The 22,370-nt window shown below is 43.9% G+C and overlaps 1 protein-coding gene across 1 annotated transcript in view; it reads left to right on the forward strand.

Moving 5' to 3' along the window:
- The window catches only part of LOC116899581 (nuclear autoantigen Sp-100-like), a 64,015-nt gene that overhangs the window by 15,072 nt on the left and 26,573 nt on the right, over nucleotides 1-22,370 (forward strand). The window contains exons 7-13 of the mRNA XM_032901521.1: nucleotides 654-797; nucleotides 1,178-1,258; nucleotides 6,762-6,908; nucleotides 8,411-8,485; nucleotides 11,527-11,556; nucleotides 15,664-15,714; nucleotides 17,730-17,783. Of these exons, the coding sequence (XP_032757412.1) occupies nucleotides 654-797; nucleotides 1,178-1,258; nucleotides 6,762-6,908; nucleotides 8,411-8,485; nucleotides 11,527-11,556; nucleotides 15,664-15,714; nucleotides 17,730-17,783 (582 nt within the window). The remainder of the gene's footprint in view (nucleotides 1-653; nucleotides 798-1,177; nucleotides 1,259-6,761; nucleotides 6,909-8,410; nucleotides 8,486-11,526; nucleotides 11,557-15,663; nucleotides 15,715-17,729; nucleotides 17,784-22,370) is intronic.

Raw genomic sequence — 22,370 nt, forward strand, 5'->3', positions numbered from 1 at the left:
GGACCACATTCCATGTTAAGGCTTCTATTATTAACTTTTCAATTATTTTTACCTCTGTAACTTAACATTTTTTTTAAGAAAATACTAAACAGAAGAACCGTGAAGCTGCATAATTTTTTATTCACATACTGTTGAGGTTAGGGCACATGGACTGGGTAGACAGAATCCACAATGGGCCAGGGAGGTTCCCTGTAAGGAAAGAGAATGTCAATCCTGAATTTGTTTGCTCTGGGACCAGGTCCTCACCCAGCCCATGCTTGGCTCAGACCCTCAGCTCTGGCCTCAGGGCCTCACCTCTGGCCTCAGGCCCCTGCTTTCTTTGATGGTTTCCCTTTCCAACCAGCTTCCTACAGTATTCCTAACAAGATCCACATTTGCAAATACTTATAGAGAATAGAGAAAGCAAACCCCAGGAGTCCTCCATCCCTGACTCAGCTTAACTATCTGCATCTCCCTCTCCCCCAACACTTCCCCCCTTCCAAGTCCCTCCTTCAGGCCAACCCCCACTCCAGATTCTGACTACCTAATCACCCTGTCAGTACCTGGTAAGCTCCTTTAACCCCTCCCCCATTCTGTCTTCAGAGGTCTCTCATTTCCTATTGGATCCTGATGCAGTGGGGAAATACGTGTTTATATAACAAAATCCTTTCTAGTTTCGAGTCTTGAAGATGGACTCTCAGAAACTGTACAGACTAGCAGAATGAGAAGAGACGCCGCCACCAGCACTACCAACAATACTAATGAATCAGCAAGGAAATGCTCGACCCTGCTTAGAAGCCCAGGTTCTGTGCTAGAGGGTAAGATGGACCCAAAGTGAAGGGCTCAGAAGCTCTGAGAGGGAGTAGAGGAAGGGCTGATATCTGATGCAGGAAGAAAATATTTAGGCATGAAGAGACAAGGATGTACCGTTGAGACCTGGAGCAGGTAGTTGAAAAACAAACTCGAAAGACAGGAACGAGTTGGAAAAGCCTTGCTGGGGAAGAGGTTAAAGAGCAAGGGTCAGAGGGGTTGTCCATGGAGCCACAAAGCACAGATACCTTCCAGGGTTGGGATGGCCATGCGTGTAGATGAAGCTAGAAGTAGAATCAAGAGATGAAAAGCAGAGTGAAGGATAGTGATGGAGGCTGGGAAAGAGTACGGCTCTGTGGGATCTCACCCATGGTCTTTCTATCTTAAGATGCCTGTGAATTCCAAGTCCAACTGAACAACAGAGATGCTAGCCCAGAGCCTTACAGCCTACAGCCCAGCAGTGAAGAGAGTAATTATTGCTTACCTTTCTGACTTTATTTTTTGGATGTCCTGCATGTGTTTGGTAGAGTTTTGTTTTGTTTATTTGTTGTTGTTTGTTTGTTTGTTTAAAAATATAATCCATTTTCAAAATTTACTATTGAAAAAGTAATATATATATATATATATATATATATATATATATATATATATATATATATGGGGTTGGCAGTGTAGCTCAGTAATGGAATGTTTGGCTAGCATGTGTGAGGTCCTTGGTTCAAGCACAACATCTCTCTCTCTCTCTCTCTCTCTCTCTCTCTCTCTCTGTGTGTGTGTGTATCTATCCCTCTGTCTCTCTGTCTCTCTGTCTCTATCTCTCTGTCTCTCTCTTACACACACACACACAATCTCAGAGGCTGTGTGATGTTTTTAGTATTGTGGAATGGAAAGGAATATTACCTCTTTTTGGGGGGGGGAGTAAGAATACTTAAAATGCATTACCTCAGAGATTTCTTGAGAGCGCAGTATATTTTTATCATATTGTACAGTGGGCCATTTTAAAGTTGTTCTTCCTGACTGAAGTGTCATGTCCATTACGGCCTCAGTCTGCCTCCTCACCCGCACTCTGAGTCTGACCCTTTCACGTGCCACCTGAAGTAAAACCACAAGGCCCTCGTTCCGTGGAATGTTCCCGTTCATCCACGTGGTCTTGTTGACAGGGTCCCCTTCGTTTTCCGGCTACCTGGAGGTTGATCCTGTGTGGATACAGCATTTTCTCCAGCTGCTGGCAGCTGTTAAGCCGATTCCAGATGTGGAGTTTGTCAAGCTGTAACAAGTACTGGGGCCTCTTTGGCAGATGGATTTAAATTCCCTGGGCTATGTTCACGGTGGCGAGGATTTTTAAATCACACAGTGCTTCTATTCCATACTGGTTTTCTTTTATCCCTATCTCTGTAGGGATTTATGTCACCACCCACACCATACGGGGTCCCCTTTCTCCACAGCAACACTCACACTTATTCTCATTTGTCTTTTTGGTGATGGCCATTCTAACCAGCATGAGGCTGCATCTCACTTGAGTTTCTTGATGTCTCAGTTAGGGTTTCTGTTACTGCAGTGAAACACCATGACCGAAAAGCAAGTTGCAGGTATAGGGTTTATTTGGCCTGTAGTTCCACACCATTGTTCATCACCAAAGGTAGTCAGGACAGGAACTCAAACAGGACAGGAACCTTAAGGCAGAAGCTGATACAGTGGTCATGGATGAGTGCTTTTTTCTAGTTGGTTTCCCCTGGCTTGCTTAGCCTGCTTTCTTATAGAACCCATGACCACCTGTTCAGGGATGAAAACACCTACCATGGTCTGGGCCCTCAACCACTGATCACTAGTTTAAAGAAGAAAATGCCTTACAGTTGGATCTCATGGAGACATCCCCTCGATTGAGGCTTCTTCCTCTCTGATAACTCTAGCTTGTGTGGACATAATACCAGCCAGTGCACTTAAATGTCCATGACTATGGTGCTGGGCACCTTTTTCTATTCCTGTTGCTCATTCATGGTTCTGTGGAATAGAAGCATTGAGGGTAGGTGTCCTTTTGTGAAGGAAACGTTTTTTCAACATTGAACACTGATATTTGCAATGAGTTTCTATATATGACTTTGAGTTATAACTGCAATATAGTTTGTGACTTTCAGACTAGGAAGACAGCTCATACTGGCCTGTTTTTGTAATAGGTGTCTTTTAACTATGAATTCGACCTCATTTGTTGTGGTCTATCTTAAATCAGACTGGAGACTTCCCATCCTTTTACCTGGAAATTTGTATCTTCCCATAAATTTGGAAATGTTTGTGTTATATCGTTAAGAGTCTTTCTTACTTTGCTCCTTCACTAAGGAACTAGGCCTAGATTTTGAGGTGAGCTGTTGGCCAAGAGCCAACTGTGGGGTGTAGCAGACTTGGAGGCTCAAGTCACAAGTACTAGCTTGGACCTCATAGGAGTTTAGTTTTGGGTTCACTGGGACAGCACCAGTGTTAAGGTCCAAGGCAAAGCTTGGTTCTTACTTCTCTGTCCTGCCCTCGTCTGGAAGGTGTCCATTTCCACACTGTGTGCTTGGGATTAGGAACACTTTAGAGTCACCCTCTCTGCCCGCCTCAATATCTTTTCTTATTGTCTTGCCTCAGCGAGGTGCTGTGGTCCCTCACTTGATTCCCTTGGATCTCAGGAAGGTATTTTCATGCATACACTTGTTCCATCTGCTGACAGGAGGGCTGGGGAATGATTATTAGATTTTTCTCAAATTAGCTTTCTATGTTCCTCCTCGTTTTTAAAATTATTCTCTGCTTTTGAAGGACAGCAAACATTTTCTCTCTCGTTTTCTTCCACGCTGTCTACTCTCACCCATACCGAGGCTTTATACCAGAGTCTCTGGGTGATTTTTAACATGCGTGAGAGAGGCAGGAGAAAGAGTGTTGCTCTTTCTAATAGAGGGGCACCCCATAGAGAAATCAAGGAGAGGAACGGGAGGTACCAGCAAGAGAAAATAAATAGCAATGGCAGGAAGGCAAGCAGATTTTAGACTAGTATGGAGCCCAAGCATTCCCATGTTGGCCAAGGGATAAAATGACATATGACTTCCTTCTTAGAAGTTCAATGAACAGGGAAATCCTGCAGAACATTTCCTACCAGCTTTTCAAGGAAGGAAGTCCAGGAAAGACCTTCTGATAGAGAGTGGGTGGAGCTAGGGGAGACTGAGGAGCTGGTAAGGAGCATAATAGAGAAGGGTGACCTGAGACATCCAGGATGGTATACAGGGAAGACAATAGGTGCGAGGAGACTCCCCTGGGCCACAAAGTATGGAGAGTGTGGTGAGGAGGATCTCCCCGCCCCTCTGTACTCAGATTCTTCACCTCCTTAGTTTTACATTCAAAGGACTGCTCCTGTCTCACCCTGGTTCTGACCCTGAAATAAACTGACTTTTAAACCAGAGGGGGGCGGCAAGGTAGCTCTCAACTCTGATGAGCTGAGTTCAAGTTCCAGGCCCCATTTGGCAGGAAGACAGAAGCCCTTCAAACAGGTGTCTTCTGACTCCCATACACATGCTGTGGTGCACATGTGCTAAACAAACAAACAAGCAAAACAGATGTAAAAAGTATAGAGGGGGAAAGTATGAGCAGAGAAAGATAGAAAGGTAAACACCTATCAAGAAATAGTGCCAGATGGGGAAGGCACAGAGACAACAAGGGATAATGGGCAGAATGGGCTGTGAAAATGATGGAATTTTACGTTACTTCCATTGAGAAGGGTAATATGTCCCCTTAGCATGATGAGCCTGTTATCCCCCCAGATTATGGGAGACCCCACTTTCCCTGGGCTTAATCACTGTATAAGATCTGTTGGTTCCTAAACACACTGCTCTAGCCCAGGCCTGCCCTCTTTCTTGGCTTATTTTTACAAGTGTCTAAAGACCTTCCGAAGACCTGGAGGACGTCTCTCTGTGGTGGCTGTTTCAGTGTCTTCTGCTCAAGAATGTAAAGATGGCCCCCACCTAGTGACTTAAAGCTGTCCCCACCTTATTTGGCACTGCGTCTCCAGCCTGTCACTGTGTGTGCGGCCCCTGGCCCTGTCATCCCATGTAGGACGCCCATAACACTCACTTACACTAGAGGAACAAGCTTCCCTTTGGCTTTCATGCTCTCGTGTTGTTCCCTTCAGATCTCTTGTCTTCTGCCAGAGAAGGATCTTCCAAAACTGAACTGGGCTAAAGAGATGGCTCAATGATTCAGAAGACTGGAGCTTACAGAGGACCCGAGTTCAGCTCCACAACCATCTCTAAGTCCAGTTCCAGGAAATGTGACACCCTGAGGCACTGCATGTACAAACTAACATGCAGGGGGAAGCACTCACTTACATAAAGTAAACATAAAATAAATGCGAACCAGTCCATGTGGCTTTTAAAGCCCAGTGCTTTCTGTAGCTCTCGGCGTTTGTCTGCCTTGTCAGAGTGGCAATGAGAGTTGACAGCCATGCTCATATCCCCGTCAGTTGCTTCTTACCCTAAGACCACACCCCACACACCTATTGCGTTTGCTATGTTCCTGTCTATTCAGCTTCTGCTGGTTATGGGAACTGTGTGATTCTGGGAGACAGTTGGATATAATCTCTTAAGTCTGAAAGCATACATGTCCCAGAGCTCAAGGATTACATTCCTCAGCAGAGACGAGGAGAAACATGTGCTAATCAGAAGCCATCGGAAAGGTTGGGAGTAAGACACACACCTCAGCCCCAGCACTAGGAAGAAGGACAGAAGAAGACGGATCAGGAGTTCTAAGTTATCTTCAGATACATAGTTTGGGGCAAACCTGGGCTACATGAAGCCCTGTCTCAAAACAAATGATTCAACACACATATATACAAGAATGTTCCCAGTAGTAGTATTAAAAACTATATGATTAAAACAGAGCAAGTCAGCATATTTCTACATCATGATGATACAGAAGACTCTCACAAACATATTAATATATATACATATTCTATATACACATATATGTACATGTATAGATTTGGGAGTGTTTGGCTTCTCTGAGAGTAGAGAAACAAAATCATGGTTATTATTTCACTTTCATTGCTTGCAAATAGACATAAGAAAACTAATCTAGGTCTTAAAACTGGAGATGGTGGTTGGCTTTTGAGAAAGACCATGGGGACAGTACAGTGTGTCATCCAGAGGCTTCTGGAGTCATTTGCTTTTGAATCCAAGTGACAGTTTCGCTTTATCATCGTTTAACTCCCACTTTTACATATAAATGTTATACTGAAGTTAGAATCTTTAATTTTATCTTCGTTTATTTTTCTGAAACAGGGTCTTGCTTTGTAGCCCCAGGCTATCCGTGAACTCCGTCCCTCCCATCTCAGCCTTCCAAGTGCTGGGACTGCAGGTGTGTCTTGCTTGCCATGCCTGATTAGTTTTTATCTTTAAAATATCGAAATCAATTTTCTATCCAGGAATTCTAGGAATGGGTGAAAAGGAATCTAAGAATAGAGTGGGCAGGAGATTTCAGGAAGAGGGATCGTTTATGGTATTCAAAATGCTCTTCTTGAGAGTTACATGAAAGCATTTTATGTATGTCTGTGTTTGTGTGCATGTACATATGTGTACTTGTCTACGTGTGTGTGTGTGTGTGTGTGTGTGCGTGTGTGCGTGCGCACGCGCACACAGAGGCCAGAGATCAACCTCTGGTTATGTTGTCCTTTGTAGTTATTGGCAACCATTTTTTTTTTTTGCACCAGGGTCTTTCATTGGCCTGGAGCTTACAGATTAGGCTACGGTGGTTGGTGGTTGACTGGCCAGCGTGCCCAGGCGTCTACCGGTCTCTATCTGCTGAGTACTTGGATTGCAAATGGCTGTCGCTTATGTCTTTTTACGTGGATCCTGGGTCTCAAACTCAAGTCCTCACGCTTACACGCCAAGCCCTTAATGTTTGGGCTGTCTCCTCAGTCCCTGAAAATAATGTATTCATTGTATTTGGCCCAGGAGCTGTGCAACCCAACCATGACCTCCAAATTAACCCCTGTTCTGTGCGGCTGGTAGATATAAAGAAGGAAAATATATCATATTCTTTGGATGATAACCAACAGACCCAAGCAAGGACTAACGAAAATCAGGGCTCTGAGATAATAGGTAAGGAATTTAACAGATTCCCAAGCAAGGGGGTACATATGTCATCAGGGACCCTTGGGACAGCCCAGGTAGTCAAATGGGAGGCAGGAAGAGAAAAGGGGCCACCAAAGCCAACCTTCAGCTTAACAGAAGAAAGTAGGGAAAATTGAAGGCAGAAATGAGAAATGGAGTTAATGAAGGTTGAGGCCTGAAGGCTTTTTTTTCTGGAGAAGAAGAGTAGGAGGAGGAGGAAGAGGGAGGCAAATGGGGGTTGGTGGGTTGGTTTGTGTGGGGGATGGGAGTTAAGAAAAAGAGAGAGAAAATATCAGGTAACCAAAATATGTATGAGAAGAAACAGACAGGGAAACATGCCCAAGAGAGACATGAAGATGTCCGTCCAGATGAAGATCAAGAGTGATGGGCAGGGCCATGAAGCAAGCTAAGGAGTAAAATGGGAGTGAGAGAAAGAGGTGGGTGGGGAAGTGAGGACCACAATGAGGGTGCACATGAGATGTGTGTCAGTGGCTGGGAGGGAGCACCTCTGTGCACATGAGATGTGTGTGAGATGTGTGTAGTGGCTGGGAGGGAGCACCTCTGTGCACATGAGATGTGTGTCAGTGGCTGGGAGGGAGCACCTGTGTGCACATGAGACGTGTGTCAGTGGCTGGGAGGGAGCACCTCTGTGCACATGAGATGTGTGTCAGTGGCTGGGTGGGAGCACCTCTGTGCACATGAGATGTGTGTCAGTGGCTGGGAGGGAGCACCTCTGTGCACATGAGACGTGTGTCAGTGGCTGGGAGGGAGCACCTCTGTGCACATGAGATGTGTGTCAGTGGCTGGGTGGGAGCACCTCTGTGCACATGAGATGTGTGTCAGTGGCTGGGTGGGAGCACCTCTGTGCACATGAGATGTGTGTCAGTGGCTGGGTGGGAGCACCTCTGTGCACATGAGATGTGTGTCAGTGGCTGGAGGCGTGTGTCAGTGGTGGGAGCACCCCTCAGTGCACATGAGATGTGGTCAGTGGGAGGAGCACCCTGTGCACATGAGATGTGTCAGTGGCTGGGAGGAGCACCTCTGTGCACATGAGATGTGTGTCAGTGGCTGGGAGGGCAGCACGTGTGTCCTCTGTGCACATGAGATGTGTGTCAGTGGCTGGGAGGGAGCACCTCTGTGCACATGAGATGTGTGTCAGTGGCTGGGAGGGAGCACCTCTGTGCACATGAGATGTGTGTCAGTGGCTGGGAGGGAGCACCTCTGTGCACATGAGATGTGTGTCAGTGGCTGGGAGGGAGCTCCTCTGTGCACATGAGATGTGTGTCAGTGGCTGGGTGGGAGCACCTCTGTGCACATGAGATGTGTGTCAGTGGCTGGGTGGGAGCACCTCTGTGCCAGTTTGGTTATTTGTGGGCTCACAGCCTTAAGTTAACTGTTCAGTCCTTCCTAGTTCTCACACTCAGGTGTCCCCTGTGTGGGCCTGCTGTCACCCATAAGGTGCTTAAGAGACCTTTCTTTCTTTTGTGCAGAGCTCAGCAGTGATGAGGATACTAATGATGAAATCAACTTGTCAGAAGCCTCCACCTTAATCCTCTCCAAGCCAGGTAAGGAAACCCAGGTAGCAAGGCAGGCTGTGGGCATTTGAGTCGCAAGCTACTGTGTTCTGATGGGTTGTGTTCTGGGTATTTTCTGTGTCCTGGATCTCTGGGACCTGTTCTGTGCATTCATTTTTATTTGATTCTTTTGGGAAATGCAGGGAAATCATTGCATACAATTTGGGGGATCAGGCTTATCAATCAATGGATCCTCTCAGTAGATACAGTCATCCATTGATAGAAATAGTCATGTTTGTGTGTGGGGGTGGGGTGTGCGCGCCTATGCATGTGTTCATTGAGGTCAGGAGATAATCCCATTTGTTTGTCCTTACCGTCCACTTCTAAGTTCTTGTTCATTGCTGCATATGCCAGGCTAGCTGGACCACAAGCTCCCAGGGATCCTGGCCCTGCCTCCTGTCCTGCTGTCTAAACCCTAGGATTACAGACCTAGTCTATAGTGTCTGACTTACATCATGGGTTCTGGGGATCTAAAATCAGCCCCTCAGGCTTGGGAAACCAGCACTCTGCCAACTGAGCCATCCCTCCAGCCGCATGAGTTTGTTTATTAAAATAGTTATCACATCCATTAAATGTTAGATTCATCCAGGGATTTCTATAGGAAGCAGAAAGCTTACCAATCCTTATCAAAAGGCCATAATGTCATCTGTTCAGAAACTTAGCCTAGAGTCCAAGGACAACTCATCGAGCTATCTTGTGCAGGCAGAAATAGAAGCTTGAGATAAAACATTCTAAGACCCAACGAATTACTTCTGACAGAATTCTTCATCAAGTCATGGCTTTCTAAAAAGACTTTATAATTAATGTGCACTTCTTTACAACATCCTTAAAGAACAAATAGTACAGACATCAACATCCTTCATCCTGCTGGAAAAAAAAAAGCAATCATAGATGACATGTGCCTGCATCTTCTCCAAAGTTGAACAGAAAACTAGATTGGCATGTTAAATTCTAAGTTATTCCTTTTATGTACTGTGAGGTAGGAAGGTTTTCCAGATATGATTTCATGAGCCTGTAATCCCAGCGCTCAGGGGGTGGAGACAGGAGGCTCAGGAGCTCAAGGTCATCCGTAACTGCACATGATTCTGTCGTAAAACAAACAGAAATTCACAGTGTGCGGGCTCGGGCACTCTCTCTCTTTCTCTCTCTCTCTCTCTCTCTCTCTCTCTCACACACACACACACACACACACACACACACACACGTTTACTCAGAGAGACAGAATCGAAAGGTTGAGTTATCTCAGCCCTGTCTGCTTTGTTGGAAGATTTAAGATTCTGTAGTGTGCCTTTAGTGATTTGTTTTCCCTTTCTGCTTTCTAGATCCAGAGGATTTTAGAAATGTGCTTCCTCTGAGAAAATACACTAGGGAAAGACCTGAGAGCAAATGAAAATGCTTCTCGGTCTTAACAGTTACAAAAGAGGACACTTTGAAATGACGCCTCCATTCCTGCTTCTCATGTGTCTTCTAAAGGAAGCAGAAATGTGTTTTAGGTTTTACACCACTCACGTACTCTTAGTGTGAGCAAACCGTCCCATCCACTAGGTTCTCAATGTGTCTATGGTTCGAATGCAAAGATTATCTTTCATAGACATGTGGGAGGTATCGGATCAATGGGGGATGTTCAACATAAAATTTTTAAGGTCTCTTTGTGTGTGCGCATATGTGTACGTGTGTGTGTGTGTGTGTGTGTGTGTGTGTGTGTGTGTGCGCGCGCGCACATTCATGTGTACATGTGCATGTGTATACACATTCATGTTCATGTGTACATATTGAAGCCAGAGGTCAACATCAAGTGTTGCTCCTAAATAGACAACCATCCTGTTTTTTGAGAGAGAATCTTTCACTGGGGGCTAGAACTCACCTATTAGGCTACTCTGGCTGACCACAGAAATCCGCACCGCCCACCCCCGCCATATCTCTCTAGCTCAGGTCTGACAGTTGTGAAGCACTGTGCTCAGCTCCTTACTTGAGTTGTAGGGATCCAACCCAGGTCCTCATGCTTATGTGCTAAGAACTGAACTGTCTGCTCAGGCTCCGCTACATAAGACTTTCAAGTTCTCCCTACAAGAAACATAGAGGCAGGGATGGTGGGAATTCAGAAAGATGAGCAGGAGGGGTAAGAAGTCAATGTTTAAGGAAGAAAAAAAGGCCAAGCGATGTCAGATGGCCCCTTGCCAGTAAATTGCATCTGCCTTGGGGATCAAAATGGAGTCTCACTAACCTACTAGGCTGGTAGTTTAGAAAGGCAGACCCATGTGGTCTGGATGCAGGTCAGGCTTTCTAAGGAGTGTCAGGGTGTTTCCAGTTTTTATTAGTGAATTTTCTGCTGAACTGGATTTTCCTCACAATCAGGGGATTCCAAAGAATTTTTTTTTACAGTGACCAATATCTAGAATTGATTGAAGGAATGGGGCCTGAGAAAATGGCACCAGATTGTACCAGTTAAGATGATCAGAATGGGGGTTGGGGATTTAGCTCAGTGGTAGAGCGCTTGCCCTAGTGAGCACAAGGCCCTGGGTTGGTCTCCAGCTCGGAAAAAAAAAAAAAAAAAAAAGAAAAGAAAAAAAACAAAAAAAAAAAAGATGATCAGAATGCAACTTCTGGACTAGGAGATATCCAAACTGAATTGAATGTCTCAAATTATAATCCAAGCATTCTCTACAAGCCTTGATTTAGCAACCCCAGAGTACCACCTTCTACATTTTTCTCTGGTCTGACTGGGAAATCGAATGTCATCACAGAACAGTTTATAATCTAGAAGAGCCCAGCTGATCGAGAGAAAATATAGCAAATCTATGATAGTAAAAGGATACTCTCTTTACTCCACGAGATCATGTCTATTAGTGCTAACATGGGGAAGTAGTGTATTTAGTTTCTGTTGCAGCATAGTAAGCATAGAATTCCTATGCTCACCGGTAATTCTGTTCTTAGTCACTAGCTTAGAAGGTCTATAGAAAGTAAGTTATAAGTTAAACTATGTGTTGCTATAAAATTATAAAAATATAATGGGGTCTTTTACCCTACACTAGGTCCGGCACCACAGGGCCCCAAGATATCTGGTAGGTATCTTCTTCTCAATCAGCAAATCATCTCACCTACTCTGTTCCTTCCCATATCACACTGCCGATGGCTTCTCTCTGAGTCTGGCAACAATATCTCTCTACCCATCTAGTTCCCAAGGCAGGTTGCCACCATAACAGAAATATACATCCCAATTCTGTGGCGGCCTAGTGTCTCCAACCACTACATACTCATTGAACTTAAATCACCACATGAAAGAACACAACACCAATAACCTCTGATCCAATTGATAAGATATAATTGCCCACCTAGACATACAAAGCCATGTACACATCCATCCCTTAAGAACATTCATAACAACCTGTAAATGTGCAGAGAGGAATCTTAACGTCAGCCTCCATGTTCTCTCCGCTGTTTCTCCTGCCTCCTCCAGTCTCCTCCTCTCTCTAAAACTTTTCTACCCCCCATTCTTCCTTCTTGTCCAGTGATAGACCTCGTTCTATCTTGTACCTGCCTTTACCTGTATGACATCATCCTGCATTTCACCCTTTTTATGTCTAATTTAAATAAAAGCTTTTCTCTCAAATATAAGCTGAGCACAGCTATTATCAGTTTGTAATTAAAAGTATAAAATATAACTAACACCCAGTCCAACACTTTATCGGTTAAACCGAACATTTAGTTATCCATTCCAGCTTAAGAAAGGCTTAAAAATCAATGGTATATCTTGACTAGCTTGTATACTATCTGATAACTATCTAATAAAATATGTATTTTCAGAGTTAAAACAGCCTGATAGGCTATGAGACTATAATCAGTCTTCAACCCTGTCAGAAATCTGAAAATGACCAATTATCTATAAACATAGGAAACCTAACATGGCTTCCAGAACTGAGAGGTTGTAGAGACAAATCTCCACTAGCACAGTCCTCTGTTAGCAACATGTGAGCACAAGTCTTCAGCCTTCTGGTCCAAAATCAACTGACAGACTCTTGAAATGCAGAAACCTTGAAGGGCTGATAATTCTGGCTCAGTAGAGATTATCAACAACTATTCTGCATAAAGTGCCCCTTTTTAGACAGTATAGTCTGTGGGTGAAATAGACAATTTCTGCCCAGTGGCTGCCTAGCCACAAAGTATTGCCTCACCTGGAGGTAGAGATGTCAATTTCTTCATTAAATCTGTCCAAGGGGAACTGTTAGGAGCAGATGTGTCTCAACAAAAGATAAATAACTTTAAATCTCATATTTTGTGGATTTCTGATGTTTTTGAAAACCATCTATCTATGTAAGGTAATCTGGACTGTTGTCCGTTAATTATCTTATTATCTTGTACGTACTCTAACAAACTCAGAGCCATGAATTTGCTATTTGACTCTTAACTCACATGTGTAATCAACTCAGAAGTTTGTAATGGCATCAATAGAAGGACTGACTCTAAACCTTGTACTTTTAAACTTTTTTAACAAATAAATTCTATACCAAAGCAAAGATATGATTTTAGCTTAGTTAACAAATGAAATTATGGCTGTACAACTCAATATAGTGAATTCCTCCCTGTTACATTACAACCATTTCTAAATTCCTCATAAAAACAACCCTGGAATAACCACTTTCAGCCCCTCAAAGGTCCAGGGAGTCGGGGTGACGACTCCTCTATAACTTCTTCAAGCTGCAATGGTCGTTGAGATATCCTTGTGGGGTAGGGGGTAGGGAAACTAGAGCAAATGTTGTAACTGGATGTGTGTCTTGACTGGACCCAGCTGAAAGTTCTTGAGATAAGGAATCCAAGCGGTACGTTCTGCAAAATATAATTCTCAAGACAAAAGTTTAGAATAGAGATATCTTTTTGTTTGAGTCTCTTGAATCTAGTTGTTCAGGCGGTCCCCCTCTCTCAAATCTGATCAGTATGGCTGTGTGATTTCCAAGCCTAATCACCATTTTTAAAAACACAAAACCAAAACCTTTCTCCCAAATACTGTGTTCCTTAGTCTGTAACTAGAAAAGCTTGTATCTTGCACTCTCTCCCAGAGTAATAATATAACCATAAAACTCAAAGCCACACCCATTATGAAGATTAAACAATTTTAAAGAAGGAAGTAATCTACACAATAGTTTATGAGCCTATCAGGCTTTTAAAATACCATATCAGGAAATTAACCCAAAATTAAGCCCACGTTAAGAGAATCTGAGCTTCCTGTTGTGGTAAATATCAAAAATAACCACAAACCCTCGCTAGCCAGCATCAATGAGCCATATGACCTTTAGTGGGGTAATTCATAAAACAAATCAAACACCTTCTATCAATTCTAATACCAATAAGCAACTTATCAAATCAAGACTTTAGCCCAAAATATATCAATCTGTCAAGCTCTCTACCAGGAACCTCAGATTTTTATTTAACCTTAATAACTTGTAAATATCACAATTCTCTACTTGGAGTCAGTGACTTATTTTCTCTAAGTTCCGAACTGTGGATGAAAATCCCCATGTGATTCAGGTGATCTCTGTATTCTCTTCTTAAAACAAATTTAATCAGCTTCTAATAATACCTGTCATTAGGAAGTAGCCTGTCTAACTAGGAATTCAACCCAAAATTCCCATGGAGCCCTCATTAGAAGGAATATGAGTATCCTGAAAGACTTTCTAAACAACTTTCTTTAAAAACCAGCTTTAATCTCTAACTCTCTGAGCTGTCACTATTTATCACACAGCAGAGGACCTACTAGGCTGTTTCTTTGTTTATGATTCCCGCACTTGGTCCATCATGTGACTCAACATGGCGCTGGTCTCCTCTTCCTTAGAAAATAAAGCTTTCTCTCAACTCTTAGGCTTACTAGTGGGTTTTTACCCACCACGTTGGTTTGCCATCTGTTGCTGTAAAATTATAAAAAATATAATGGGGTCTTTTACCCCACACTAGGTCTGGCACTGAAGTGCCCCAGGATATCAGGTAGGTATCTTCATATCAGTCAGCAAAGCCTCTCACCGCTCTGCTCCATCCACACTGCTGATGGCTTCTCTCTGAGCCTGGCAACGATCTCTCTACCCATCTAGTTCCCAAGGCAGGTTGCCACCATACCAGAAATATACACCCCAATTCTGTGGTGGCCTAGTATCTCCAACCAATACACACTCATTGAACTTAAATCACCACATGAAAGAACACATGTGACAATGCAATTGATAATATACAATTGCCCACCTAGACATACAAAGCCTTGTACACATCCATCCCTTAAGAATAGTCATAACCTGTAAATGTGCAGAGAGAAATCTTAAATAACATCATGACAGACCTCATTCTATCTTGTACCTGCCTTCACCTGTATGACATCCTACAGCTATATCTATAGTAAGTGGATAAAAATTGACCTAAGGGCTGGAGAAATGGCTCAGTAATTTAAAGCTTTTGCTGCTCTCATAGAGGTCCAGGTTTGGTTACCAGCACCCACATCACGTGACTCTAAACTGTAACATCTCTCCTGGGCAGGTACCTCCTATACCTCATTTTGATCTCCAAGGGTATGGAGTTTGCATGCAAAGCACATGCATACAGACACTCATACCTATACTTTTTTAATTTAAATATTTTTAAAAGCAACTTTGGGTATAAGGATATACCTGTCTAAATTATAGTCAATATGTTGGCATATGTTACTTCTTTTTTTTAATTGAGTGTTGATGAGCAAAGCAGTATCTGGTCATCACAGAATCTTAACAGGTTATTGATGGTTTGTAGATGAGAAAAATAGAGCTACTAGTGCTCAAAAGTCATGTGTAGATGCTCACAAAGCAATAAAGAGCAGAGGGGTGGTGGCAGCCTCTGTCGTCAATCCTAGTCCTTAGGAACTTGGGAGGCAGTAGCAGGTGAATCTCTGGGTTCAAAGCCAGCCTGGTCTACAGAGCAAGTTCCAGGACAGCCAGGGCTAAGAGAAATCCTGTCTGAAAACAGCAACTATGACAACAGAAAGAATCACACAGCAATCTAGTATGGGTTGCAGTCTTACGGTGAAGGGCCTCTAGAACCAGATTCGGTGAAGAGAAACATCCTTTCAGATTGCCTAGGGTTGCCAGCTCATTGGATCTAAAGCCACAGAACTTGACTCTGAGAACAAATATGGTTCTCTCCTTTTTATCTTACAGAGACTGCACATTCCAGACAACCTCCCACATCAAGAACATGCAGAAGAGGAGGTAAGAGAAAATAAGGTCTCCTCAGGAGAGTTAATGAACTGTGTATTCAACAAGAAACTCACTCTAGTTCTAGGCTCTATTCTTCAAAGTACAACACAAGTTTGCTTTGAATTTTAGGTAATTCCTACCTTAACTTCTATATCGATCAGGCAGGCTAACTGCTTTAAAAGATGATTCAAAAAAGTTAATGGTTTCCTGTAGTAGAAACCTTCTAACTTTAGTTGAGGTTGCATTTTTTCTCCTCAATGAACATCCTACAGATTTTTAGATGAAGGTTGCCTGACCCCTATTTCCAGTGGTCATCAGAAAAATAGCCATGCAGAAGAGTCACCATCTTCACTTCACACGCCCATGCTAACCCTGAGAGAAAAGCACTGCTGTCAAACCTATTGATCAGGATTCAAAAGCCACAGCAGACCCCAGAGGAACACGTTTGTTTTTCTGGGGGTTTTTTTGGGTTTTTTTTTTTTTTTAATAAAAAGTGTGGTGTGAGAAGAAAGAGGGCTAGTACCAAAAGAGATGACCCTGGGGTGAAAGAGTCTTCAAACTTAGATGGTGAGGATAAAATATTAACCTAGAGGTCACACGGATTTGAAAGGACAGTCATGGTTCCAAGGGCACCTTCCTACTCTGGCCTTTCAGAGCTACTTTCCTCCTTCTAGGGTTTTCCTTTTCCTTGGTTTCCCATCGTACACTGAGACCCCCAGTGACATTGCTGCAGTGAGAGGGTATTAGCATAGTACACCCTCTCTGTCTCTGTCTCTCTGAGTGTGTGCGCGCATGTGCGCGCGTGTGTATGCACCCACACACGTGTGTAGACAAGAGGATGCCATTTTTCAGGCACCATTCCATAATGGTTATTTAAGAGACAGAGACTTTCATTGGCTTAGAGCCCACCAAGTATGCTGGTCTGGTTGGCCAGTGAGCCCCAAGGATTTGTGTGTCTCCATGTCTTTTAGCACTGGGGTTATGAGAGCCACTATGCCCAGCTTTTGTTGTTGTTGTTGTTGTTGTTATTAAAACAAAACCAAAAACCATGGATTCTGAATCAAACTCAGGTCCCTATGGTTGCCAAGTACTGTATTCACCGAGTTGGCTCAGCGTTGTGAGCACAACTCCAGAAAAAAATGCTTTCAGAAGCCTGGAGCTCAGTACTGAGCTGTGAACCAGGACGAAAAGTGGAGTTTGTCTCCACTCCAGTTCAGTGCCTGAACTCAGAACCTCTGCTCCCTGCTGTGCTTACTGTGACCGCAAAGCACGCCATACCATACTCCACCCGGGAGACAGACCATCTGGAGTTTTTGAAAAATAAAAAGAAATTTGTCAGGTCTTGAAGAAACCTGGAACTAGTCTCACTCAGAACCCGTGGCTCCTCCCAGCACTTCTCACCCCGCCCCCTACTCTAAGCCCCTCCCCCTTTCCTGGCTTCTGATTCTATTCAACCTCAGCCATTTTGGACACACGGTCTTTTGCCTTCTTGGCCTTGCGGCTCCTGGCAGCCCCGCTCCTGAATCTTTCTTAGTCCACTTACCACACCTCTCTGCTCTCTAGCTCCTGCTCCCGCCTCCTCTCATGGCCCCGATCAGCCTGCTGACTATTTTCAGTCTAGACTCTTCCAAATGAAATGCCTCTGACTGTACTCACCCTTGTATCTACAGTGATTCCTCTCGACCAGGCCCAGAAGCAGCCATGTCCTCATTTCTCTTTTTCATTCAAAACCGTTATGAATTGGGGTTAATGGCATAATTGTAGTTGAATGGCAGTGCTCTTTTTTTATTATATTTGTTACATTTTACATTTGTGTTATTACACCTATGCCAGATCCATCAGGCCCTACATACTGAATTCATGGGAGGATTTGCATCGAGGACTAAAGGACTGGACCTCTATCCTGACAGAAAAGATCATAAAAGCATCTTTATAGTCCAAATACTCTCTACTATTTAGGTAGTCAGAGAATTCCTATGGTCGTTTTAGTTCTAGATTACTGGTTTTATTTTCCCTCTTCTTTCCAGATACTTCTGATACCAGCAGCTCAAGCCTCGATAGAAGACGGAAAAGGACAGGACGTAAGAACAGTTTAAAATTCTAGATGCAGCAAATACTTCTCTGACTTACTAAAGCTATAAATCACTCCACCTTTTAGACATCCTTTGAAAGTATTAGCCTTGTATTTTAGGTCATTTGGAGGTTGTTTTTTGGCTCAAGTGGGTTTGAAACATTTTCTATGACAGATCTCAAAGTATTCAACAGCACAAACCCACAATACACGCTCATTTTTTACCAAAGTAAAGAGGATGAAGTTAGTCCTGGGTAGAGAAGTTCACTTTGTTGTTCCAAACGATTGTCTAGGGACCTGAGACAGTCATGTGGAACAACGATTTATTGTCACTCACTATGCCCACCACTCCATAAGAAACAGAAACAGAGGCAGATGGCACATAAATAAATCTCAGAAAGGCCATGAGGCATGAGAAACGGACACAGAAGAGAATGACCATCATAGCAAAGTTGTCTCCAGTCCCAGTGTTAGGGACAGTTTCTGGAGCAAGCTTGACCAGCACCTCAGATGGAAGCAAGGTTGGCTGGCTGACAGGATTGTCTCTGTGCCTTCCAAATAGACTGCAGGTCTGTCCTGCCCTTCTCACATAGGCTGCAGGATTACCCATCCCCCTCCCCCCTCCCACACAAGCCAGCAGGATTGTGCCTTCCATACTCATTCAGGTTGCTCTGTGTGTGTGTGTGTGTGTGTGTGTGTGTGTGTGTGTGTGCGCGCGCGCGCGCGCACATGTGAGTAAAAGCCAGAGGTTGATGTTACCATATTTAATCTTTCTACCTCATTTTTATGAGACAAGGGTGGTCTCGTTGAACCTGGAACTCACTGATTCAGCAAGGGTGTCTGGTGAGCAGGTTTCAGGGACCCTCCTATCTCTGTCTCCTCAGTTCCAGGATTGTAACTGATCACTGCCCCACCTGGTGTTTTGTTTTGTTTTGTTTTGTTTTGCTTTGGTGCATGAGTATTGGGGATGTGAAGTCAGGTCGTCAGGCTCAGGGGCAAACACTTTACTGATGGAGCCCTTTCTCCAGCCCTCCTTTCCAGTTTTTCCTCATAGAGAATCTCTTCCTGGGTTGGTTCCTAAGACACAGACTAGTCCTGTTCTGGATTTGTGCTTCTTCCTGCAGGAATATTGAGTAGCTCCTCTTCTGAACTGAGTTCTGGAGAGGAATCTGAGGAATTTCTAAGAAGTGGATCAGGAAGATTAGGATGCCCAGCCTCGGCCCACTGGATGGCAGGAGTTTGATGACCAAAAGCCGCTATGACTAGATGCATTTTGTTCTAAGCGTGATGATCACTGTGCATCCAGTTATCCGGGGAGCCCCTTTCAATTCTAGAAAGTGCAGGAGGCAGGAAATGACCATGAACTCATGTTTAACAAGTGGAATCCCATCAATTGAATGTATGTGCTTACACATTGCTGGTACGGAAGAAATAAATAGCAGGATAATGGCTATTTGTTTTACACTCAAGCGCCATGCCTACTGTGGTGGTTTGCATGGGAATGACCCTCACAGGCTCCTGTATTTGAATGGTTTGCCATTGGCTACTTGAGAGGGATTAGGAGGTGTGGCACTGTTGGAGTGGGTAGGAGGAAGTATGTCACGAGGGGTAGTCTTTGGGATTTCAAATGCTCAAGCCAGGCCCAGTCTCTCTCCCTATGGCCTGCTGATCCAGATACAGAATTCTCAAATGCCTCCCTAGCACCATATCTGCTTGCATGCTGCCATGTTTTCTGCTGTGACGGTACTAGACTAAACCTCTGAAACTGTAAGCCAGCCCCAATTAAATGTTTTTCATTATAAAAGTTTCTGTGGTCATGGTGTCTCTTCCCAGCAATAGAATATTGCTAAGATATCTACTAGCACAAAGATCCTATGTTCATAGGGTCGTTTGTAATTGTAAAAGACTCAAAATGCAACCAGCCAAGTGTTGAGGTTTGGTCTTTTGCTAGCTCTTGTAATGCTAAGTGTGGACCCCCAAGACCTGGAGTCTGTATATAGCCCCTGTGATCCTACTCCCAAGTTATTTCTGATTGGTAAATAAAGATGCCAACAGCCAATAGCTGGGCAGAAGAGACATGGATGGGGTTTAGTTTTCCTGGGCTTGGGGTCAGAGAGGAACCACAAGGGGAGAAGAAGACAATGCAAGAGAACACAGAAAGAGCCATGGGTGAGGAGTAAATAAAGGCGACCCTGTGGGCTGGCCAATTGGAGTTAAGAGCAGCCCAGATGAAACATAGTAAGTAATAACTTGGGGTTATCACTAGGAAGTAGATTCTAACAACAGAGACAGTAGTATCTGCCTTATCTGCCCTGCTTTCATGCTGGTTAGGACTTATTGTAAATATAAAGGTTGTGTGTGTCTTTCATCTGGGGACTTAAATAGCTAAGGTGGGGTAGAAACCTCAGGCTGGAAATAAATTTTACAACAGCCGAGTGTTGTAATTATTGACACTAAAGTTCCAGAAGGACCATTGTCAAATTTAGTATAGTTTTTGATAGATGCTCTTCACCACCTAGTTAGTTAACATTATGTTATCTCAACGTACTTTTGCCAAGATCATAACAGCCTTGAGATTTAGGCAGGCTAACTCTTGCTGTTCACATTTTGAGCAGAGGAAAGTGGTATTCAAATGTGTAAGAGTTAAAAACAAATGAGGAAGACCGAGAGCTCTATCTACCCATGTGTCTCACACTTAGTGGCTATTGTGTGTGAAAGCTGTTTCCATGGTCAGAATCCGAAAGGTAGTTGGGAACCCAGGATATTCAGTTAAATGTTTCTGAGCCTCATATAACCAAGAAAGCGTATTTAATAACAATTTTAAAAACATGTAAGGGGATAGCAAGATGGCTCAGTGGATTAAAGGGATTACCACTCAAGTGTGAGCACTAGTATTCAATATAGAAACCAGGAAGGCATGGCAGCCCACTTTCCACTGTACAGGAGGCAGAGATGGGATCCTTAGACAAGATGGCTAGCTAGACTAGCCAAATCTAGCAAGCTCCAGGGGTCATTGAGAGCCCCTGCCTCAATAAATAAAGGGGAGAATGGTGGAAGATGCCAATGTCAATTTCTGGCCTCCTTGTGTATACACACATACATGTATACCACATACACATGCATGCGCACATGCACACACACATACACACAGGGCCTAGGGACAAAACTCACTTAATAAAGTATCTGCAAGGACCTACATTTGATCTCCAAAATCTTATTCTTTTTAAAATGTGCCATATACTTGTAACCTCAGCAGGTGTGGAGACAGGAGGATCCTGGGCCTCACTGACCAGCCAGGTTTGCCTACCTGGTAAGTCCAAGGCAAGAGAAAGATCCTGTTCTAAGAAACCATTGTGGAGTGAGATTTCAGAATGACACCTAAGTTTGTCCCCTGACCTCAACATGCAATGTCCATATCCATCTGCACATATGGACAGGTACATTCACAGATCCTAAGATATATTTATAATATGTGTAAGATACATTAGAAATATGGTTGTACCTACATGTGTGTGATGCATGCGACTATCACAGTGACCACTACTACTGACCTCACAATGAACACTACAACTGAACTGATGACTTTAATTATCACTATGGTCATCTGAGATCTACTAACCAGCTTAACGAACACTACAACCAACCACCTCAATAGCCATGTCAGTCAGTGTTGTTGTCATTAGGGTGGTGAGTTGTAGTAGTCACTGTGGTGGTCATTGAGGGGGTCAGTTGTAGTGTCCACTGTGCCAGTCAGTAACAGTCAATGGTGTAGCCATTGAGGTGGTTGGTTATAGCACTTACTGTGATGGTCAGACGTAGCGGTCATTGAAGCGGTCAGTTGTAGAGATTGCAGTGATGGCCAGCCATATTGGTCCCTATGGCAGTCATTGGCGTGGTCCATTGTAATGCTTACTGCAAGGCTTACCCATAGTGGTCATTCTCTGAATGAGTGAATGAAAGGATGAATGGATGAATGGAGACAGAAAAAAGATGACCATAAAAAAGAAGGAACAGAGGCCACAATTTTGTATACAAAATACCCAGAAATGATTGCCAGGGGAACAGCAAATCAGAGAGCTGTGGGCAAAAAGCAGCACAGGAATCGGGAAATGTGAGAATGTCAGGCTGTTGCCTGTGTGGACGCAGAGCAGCAGGCAGGAAGTGTAGCAGGATGAGGTGTGGTCTGAAAGAAAGACTGGAGCTCTGCTGGATGGGGGTATAGGTAATGGGAAGCTGAGTGTTTTCTTCTCAGATCGTTTGAGTGGCAAACATTCTGCAGGATCATGCTCAGGGTGTTCCTTGGTCACATCTCCAATCCCCAGTCTATCATGTCATCACACCTGATGATAAATCCAAACCTCCTCAGTGAACACAGGAAGAGAGTTGGAAGGGATACGGCCTATTAGGGTATGGTGGAGACGCTAGCTACAGTGTCTGTGAACTTTGTTTCCCTCGAGGGAACCAAAAAGGACTTAGCTGGGCTCCTTGAAGGAGCGGGAACTTGGTAGGTGATGTAAGCAGAAAGAACAGGAAAGGCGTACCTCTCAGGTGTACCAGAGACATGCAGGTAAAGCCTGACACTGACAGGTGTGCAGCA

This window comes from Rattus rattus, chromosome 4 (assembly GCF_011064425.1).
Source record: "Rattus rattus isolate New Zealand chromosome 4, Rrattus_CSIRO_v1, whole genome shotgun sequence".
NCBI lineage: Eukaryota > Metazoa > Chordata > Mammalia > Rodentia > Muridae > Rattus > Rattus rattus.